The sequence below is a fragment of the Frankliniella occidentalis genome, unplaced genomic scaffold (assembly GCF_000697945.3).
Source record: "Frankliniella occidentalis isolate FOCC.00 unplaced genomic scaffold, Focc_3.1 Scaffold50, whole genome shotgun sequence".
In the NCBI taxonomy this organism is placed as follows: domain Eukaryota; kingdom Metazoa; phylum Arthropoda; class Insecta; order Thysanoptera; family Thripidae; genus Frankliniella; species Frankliniella occidentalis.
The window spans coordinates 445,333-452,539 of record NW_026267180.1 but is presented as its reverse complement, the minus strand read 5'-3'; the positions used below and the strand labels follow the sequence as shown (position 1 = coordinate 452,539).

General features: G+C 37.4%; 2 protein-coding genes and 1 long non-coding RNA gene across 5 annotated transcripts in view; 1 reads left to right on the top strand and 2 right to left on the bottom strand.

Annotated features, from left to right (window-relative positions):
• Positions 1 to 836: 836 nt before the first annotated feature.
• LOC113207723 (myotubularin-related protein 2) lies at positions 837 to 4,889 on the bottom strand. 3 transcript variants are annotated; one of them, XM_026424395.2, is made up of 15 exons: positions 4,722 to 4,889; positions 4,429 to 4,611; positions 4,189 to 4,325; positions 4,008 to 4,094; positions 3,703 to 3,918; positions 3,498 to 3,605; positions 3,262 to 3,414; positions 2,989 to 3,182; positions 2,787 to 2,909; positions 2,574 to 2,704; positions 2,312 to 2,487; positions 2,112 to 2,219; positions 1,838 to 2,022; positions 1,550 to 1,745; positions 837 to 1,457 (listed from the first exon to the last, which is right to left on the bottom strand). In XM_026424395.2, the coding sequence occupies exons 3-15, from the start codon at positions 4,300 to 4,302 to the stop codon at positions 1,311 to 1,313; spliced, it is 1,938 nt and encodes a 645-aa protein (XP_026280180.1). In that variant the 5' UTR covers positions 4,303 to 4,325; positions 4,429 to 4,611; positions 4,722 to 4,889; the 3' UTR covers positions 837 to 1,310. The 3 variants fall into 3 exon arrangements, with proteins under 3 accessions (XP_026280180.1, XP_026280179.1, XP_052123353.1); XM_026424394.2 differs by lacking the exon at positions 4,429 to 4,611 and having other exon boundaries at positions 4,668 to 4,889; XM_052267393.1 differs by lacking the exons at positions 4,429 to 4,611; positions 4,722 to 4,889 and adding an exon at positions 4,400 to 4,420.
• Positions 4,890 to 4,993: 104 nt separating this feature from the next.
• LOC113207727 (uncharacterized) lies at positions 4,994 to 6,491 on the top strand. Its single transcript, XR_003303474.2, has 2 exons — positions 4,994 to 5,471; positions 5,548 to 6,491. It is a non-coding gene; the product is annotated as an uncharacterized LOC113207727 (long non-coding RNA).
• Positions 6,492 to 6,601: 110 nt separating this feature from the next.
• Positions 6,602 to 7,207, bottom strand: part of LOC113207725 (sex determination protein fruitless) — a gene marked incomplete in the record, with an annotated part of 82,358 nt that continues 81,752 nt past the window's right edge. Inside the window, 1 exon segment of the mRNA XM_052267392.1 lies at positions 6,602 to 7,207.

Sequence of the window (7,207 nt, the reverse complement as noted above, 5' to 3'; positions counted from 1 at the left end):
GTCCAGGATGTGATCCTTTGGGGATGCTTCCCGTCCCGTGCATCGTTGTGTGGCTCCAGGCAGCAACGCCAGGGAAGTGCCATATGTGACAATAGTGAAATGATCAGGATAAATATAAACTATTATGGGCGATTTGCTATTAATAATAATTATATTTGGCGACTTTTAAGAAATATGCACCAGCCCAGGTACACGACGTTTGGAGCCGAATCGTATTTGTCGTGGGAGTGTCATCGGCGGCGTGCTCGGGAGGTCCGCAATGACGTCCCCGGGGGGCCTGGCCCGGACGACCTCGGCACTACCAGATTTGGACTCAGCGTGCAAGAAAATCCCCGACCACGAAATTTCAGTCGACCAATTGTATCAAACTGCAGGTCTTGGCGGCCTCACCAGTCGATAATAGAGGTTTTTTGCGGTTTATTACACAAAATTTAAAGAAATTTCAGAAATAAAGTCAACAAAATCGGCCAGTCGAGCGTGCGTTTTGGAGGGTTTTTCTACACGGACAAATATCTCAATAGAGATAAGTTTTTCCTGAAAAAAATTTACTGAACGACTAAAAATACGCTAGCTATTAATGTTAGTGATTAAAACAATTGTTTTACAACAGTTTTTGGTACTCATAATGATTAAAACCATGAATGAATTTCTTCTGACACAAAAAACAACAACAATCAAGCGCATGCGCGAGGTTTCTCCTAATGTATCAAACATGTTTGATGCCCTGTTTGTCTTCTTGTTATTAATGATGCGAATCTATTAAAATGAGAGTTTTCTCTTGATAAATGCGCATGGAAGTTTGAGAGAATGGGCATTGGAAGTAAGACAGAAAAAAATTTATCAGGTCAGAAGCGTTTTTATTTTTTGACTCATAATTAACAAGTTATAACTATGTGAAATTACAAGCATAAGATTTATAAAATAGATGGAGTCAAATACTGGCATATCCTATGAAGAATATACATATACAAGAAAGAAACACTCTTAAAATATACTTATATACACAACTTTTCTCAACTTATTGATCAACAGAGCATGAAAATAAAGAATACCTAGTATTTTTCCAGAATCATTTTGATTTGATAAATATGCAAAAAATATATAATATTATAAAAGCTTCAACAATAACACCCAGCAAGCACTGCAGGGCATCTCTTTGGTGCTGAATTTGTCTTGAAATAAAAGACAATACCCCAAAATCAAAACTGCAGGTCAGTACTGGCAGTATAAGAATGGGAGTAAAGACTTCTTAGCAACTCAGTAGTTTCCTTATAATCTTTGAAAACTTAAAGTCATATCCTTGCACTAGTCTAGCTGTGGACTGGAGAGGCTAGGCGCGGGGGTGTAGGCATGTTGCGGGAGACACGAGCTTTTTGTTCTTGTTTGCACTCATCCACCTGCTTTTCCAGTTGTTCCTTGAGCACCAGAAGCTCACGAATTCTCTGGTAAATGGGATCCTTATGATGGAAAAGAATCAATGATTTGTTATTTAAAACTCAGTATTTTTTCCTCAAGACCATAAGAGAACACGAATCGTACTGCATCATACCTGAGGTCGCATTCCTGGATTCCACCGGCAGTAAAGACCCTTCCAGAGAGAAATCAAGCGTATACTGCCAACAGGTTCCAACACACCAGGTCGTGGTAGGTAAAGTGGGTTACGGTAGTTGTCAATACTGCTGTTAATGTAAGACCATAGAGATACAGTTCTCTGCTTCACATTCTCTTGGACTCGCTCTCTGTCACTGCAAAAGTATCACAAGGTAAAAAATTAACACTAGTTAATTGAAATAGCAATAGATGTTTATAAAAAAAAAGAAAACAAACTTTCACTCACCTATTATATAGGAAAGTGCCAAATCGGCAAGAATACAAATGATCAAGAATAGTGATCAAAAAGGTTTCATTGAATTGGAAAGCATTTGGGAACATTTGAGTCAGCTGCCACACACAGTCCATAAACTGAAGGAACACTGGTGATCTATCTGCATCAGAGTGATGGTCGTCTCCATGACCAATTCGCTAGAGTTACAGATATAAGAAAGTTCCTTTTAGGAGGTATTCATTGAATGGAAACTAAAATAAATCAGACACAGATTAGATTAGATTACCTGTTGAAATTTGTGTCCAAAGCTCAGCCATTCTTTTTCAATAAGGACTTCAAATCCCTTAATTGTCCGATAATATGGATCCAATAGTAACATTGCTAGTGCAGTCAGCTAATCAAACCAAAAGAAGTAGTTAAGATTTGATTTTTTTAAATGGTAGATGGAATAAACTTGACCATGATAGGATCAAATAAAATACAGACCTGAGCAGTACGATCCCATCCATCAGAGCAATGCACAAGTACTGAGGTTTTATGAGTTTCAACTCTATTGGCGATACGACAGGCACCAGCAAGTATGTATTTGATATGTTTTAACCAATATGTTGCCTCTATGCCAGAGAGCCAGCGTGATTCTTCAATATTAGGAAAACACAATTCTGAAATTGAAACGTTAGTAAAATTACAATAATAAACTAATGATAAGAGTGTTTCATAACACACAAAAAAGATGCTTTGACGAAACCTTTTAACTTTCTTAGAGATTCTCTCATTACATGAATGTTGTGGATATCTAGAAACACTAGTTCAGCATTTTGATATGCATCTTCAGACTCATATCCTCCACCTTTTGCTTTGTTAGCAATGGCATTCGCACTGAAACAAAGATGTGAATGGGATTAAACTTCCAAAATCACTTTTAATTTAAACTTTATTCTGATCAATGAGAGCTACAAACCTTGGCCGGGCATCCATTATGTACAGCTTGTGAGACTGTGCATTAGCATCCATTATTAGCTGAATGTAGCGTTCATCTTCTCGACAGCGTTTACCTCCCACACCAACAAGTGGTTGGGAGCAGCTGTAAAGTATAAAAAGCAGCAATTAGATATATGGTATGCACATCAAAACATAGGTAGATGTATCAAAGCTTCACTGACCGACAAATGGTAGCCTGACTTTCAGGATGAATCCAAGAGAGTACAGGAATACGAGCACGTGATCTAAACCCAGCCACAGCTCTAACATCATCATCTGTAGCAGCAGCTGGTATCGCCCACACAGCTGGGTAACTGTCACATATCTCATAATGCTCATTGATTTTGGTTATTTTCCACATGTCATTAGGAACTCCCTGCAATACACATACATTAAAAATTCTGGGATTTTCTATACTACCCGACAAAGTTTTGATAATAATATTTTATAATTACCATTCGTTTAAATTCTGCAATGGGTTCCAAAGCATTCCATCCATTTTCAGGGAATGTTTCAGAATAGTCGAAAGCGAAAAGGGGCAACTTGTGTGATAGTGGAAAAGCATACTGCTGTAATTTCTCAAACACATTTCTTCTTGAGTGGTTTTCCTACAAACAGAAGGAAAAAGAAGAGATAATACAAACTATTTGTACCAAAGTTTGAGAAGAGTGTGACAGTATTCCAATGTTACCTGTTTGTGGCCAAATCTTAAATTTCTCATATCCTTACAAAATAGTTCAATGCCGTAGGAGTTTTCACCTCGACTTGATTGTCCTCCCACCTTTTCAACACGGCTGACCTAAAAATCACAGATGGTTTATTTAATAAAAATTTCTTAATACCAATGGTTGAAATATTAGGAAATAAGAAATTTGCCGGGTAATAGAAATACTCACAACACCAAGAGGTACTTCCACCACATAAGGGGTGTCTCTATCCATGCTTCGGAAATGTAGCTTGTAATTTGTGACCGACAGTACACCTCGAGCGGGTCCGCTGTATGGACAAAGATATGTGACTTCTCTTGCCACACCCATAACTTTTTCACCAGGGAGCAATGGAGGGTCATCAGGTCTGCTTGCGGGCTGGCCTGGTTCAACTATACTAGGTTGCTAGATGTCAAATCAGTAAAAATGTACTATCAAAGAGTGTTGATATTTAACATACAGAAGTTCATACATGTAACATTAATCTAACGTACTTTAGAACGTAACTTGTCTGCTGCAGTCATCATGTTTCCAATTGAAGTGGTACTAGCAGAGGTATATGATACTTTGCCAGAGCTAGCCTGCAAAAGACATTGATTGAAGACCTTTATTTAGACAGTAAAATTTCAAAAAAAAAATTCATTACAAGATTGGTTACATGGCAAGAACACATACCGATTCCTGCCCCAGTTTAGAATTTAGGGAACTAGATTTGGAATCAGAACCCAAAGAATCTGAGCTTGCATCCTTAGAACGACTGGCTTCAAAGTCTACTGTTTTCCGATCCATCCTGTGAGTAAACTGCAGTCAAGCTGGAAACATAAATTCATAGTTAGTGATAGTTGTAGTAACAGTAATAGAAAGTTCAGAGACCATCATCTCCCACCTTAACAGTGAGAGAAAAGAAAAGCTTACACAAAAACTTTTAAAATTGGTAAGTTTGTAAACAGAAAAGGAACTGTCAGAGTGACAATAATGACCTGTCAACAACATGTGTTGAGCATTTAGCAAAATTTCGACAAGAGTTCAGCGTGAAAATATTTCATATCAACAAGTTTTGAACAATCTAGGTGCTAACTTGATATCTTCACATTATGGCTGTAAAAAAAAAAACGATTGAGAAAGTGACAAAGTAAATATAACCTAGCTTATACCTGAATTAGTTTCCATAAATGACCATAGTTAAGGGAAGGAGACCCATTATTTACATCAATATTGTTCAGAAGCCCGTAAGTAAGCCTGAAGTACAACGATGTTAAGCAGAAAATTCGTACTAAGGTCGTTACAGATTTAACCAAAGTTTAGAACACAACAACTCAGCGCTCAGCTGCAGCTGAATGAAAGAGCCCGCAACCGCAATCCATTTTCATTCATTTGAGGGCGAGGCAGTGGCGCAGCCACATTCATATTGAAGTTACCAGGCAGATAGTGGAGACTATTTATGTTGTGGGTATGTCACGTATGACAGCACTAGCAGTACGAAAATCTGTCAACAACTTTTATTTGCCTTGGGATCAAGAGATGGCAAGTTCAAAATGTGCGACAAACAGAGGACGACAATTCGTGAGAAGTGCGGCAAGACTTAAAATTCTTACTGTGCAATCAGTATGCCGTTATCATAAAAAGTCACATAGGTGAGGTGTCATTATTGTGTGTATTCACGTGGGTCTTACCATCTATTGAGAGATTTAAAGAGGTATTTGGAATGCACATTCTGGTGAGTGACCCTATAAATGAAAGTTGTGGTGTACGTTAGGTTTTCCTTACCTCTACAATAAGAAGACAAAAAAAATATGTCGCACAATGCACCTAAGGAACGTTGATTTTATTGTTTGCGATAACAAGAAAAAGGCTGATGAGGAAGACTTGGAGAGATTTCACTGTGAACATTGTGAAAGATCGTATTTAAGAACAAAATTACTTGTATTGTCAGACCCGGGTTGACCATGCTCATGCTGGTAAGTATTGCCTTGCCTCTGAAGCTGTCTGATGCTGTTATTTCTTAGAAATTGCTTATGTAATAATACTTTCCAGGTCTATCTGAGAAAGTTTCTTAGTTCAGAATCCTTCTTAAGTGTCAAAGGATAGGATGCAGTGGCTTCTTGTTTGGACACCACCTTCAGTTGTAAGTTTTTGTTGGATTGTCACATTACAAAAAAGCGCAGTTCAGTGGCTTTCACTCTCGAAAAACAAGAACCCTAAGAACATTAAGATTCTAGTGCCTAGACCTCAGAAGTGGAAATGGTGGTCCTGGCTGTTATTGCGACCTCACCAGGTGAAGTGGCTGAGGTGGTGGTGAAAGATACTCAACAGAAACAGGCTATAAGTGAGAAAACACATAATTCTTACTCAAGAAGCACAATATGTGATGCTATCATTCGTTTAAGAAACATGACAAGACTAGGTGTTGCAAGCGAGATTGTGGGGCTATCTCATACAGAAAAATCAATCCACAGTTGACAAATGGGTGAAATTCATCCCCTAAAATCTTTCATGTGAACCCCTAGCATTCCTTGGTAACCCTACTACCCTACAACGACTGAATGAGATTCTTTTGGAGGGGTGGGCTTGTTTATATCTAAAAGGCTGATATTGTTGATATACCGGGTCAACAAACCGAACTTTAGTTTCTATGTTAATTGGTTTGTTACAACCATAGATTGATTTCTTGTTTCCTTTCATGTGAAAATTGATGTGAGGCTACTTGGTTACTTATGTAGTTGTGAGATACAAAAACTAGGACAACAAATTCAAACTTTTCAGTTAGACTGCAACTCCGCAACAGCATATTTCTCCTTAAGGTGAACATCATTCAAGATGTATATATTTCCTGATGAGGGACTACTGTGCACATACCACGGCTCATATTGGCAGTCTGTACGCCTCGATTGTGTCCATTGTTTTCTTCCTTTATAGATTTAAAAAATATCCTAATCAGTAGTGTGTTTGATGTTTGAAATAAATTTACTAATCCATGATGTACTTTGTTGTTGCCTACACTTAAATTCCAGGCAGGCCAGATTACAAGGTTCATTACATCCTCAGACATTCCTGTGACAGATTGCGAGGCCAATGATATCAACATCTGTAGAAATACAAGATTTTTTTTATTCAACCAACGCATGTCCCTCATGCACAATATTTACACAATCTTGGTAATGTAATGAAATAATACTAAAGCACAGATCAAGAAGTCACATTGTTACTCTTGAACCAATTTAGAACTATATGAATTTCTCTACAATGTCATGTGCAAAGCATTGGAGGAAATTTTCCAATTAAATGAATGGATTTGAGAAATTCTTTTTCTCCTTGGGACAGCATTTTTGCAATTTTAGTATTAAAAATATTTGTAGTTGTAGATTTTTTATATGAAGTTCAACATTAAATAACAAGGTATGCACATGTCATGAAACCACACACAACAAAAAAAAAAAAAGATCAACTTAGATGAAGTTGGGACATTCAGACTTATCAAAATGTAATAAAACAAAAAACATACATAACAATGAATTACAAGAAAAAATACTTAATGATGCAATGAACTGTACATTCAATCTGCTGTAAACACAGCTTAAACAATCACTATCCTGAGTACACTGGAAGCAACGACAACCAAACAAAGTGTTGATACTGAGTGCCAGAACACTAATACTCGGTATCATAATGCAAGAAATTCTTAGGTACATTATTT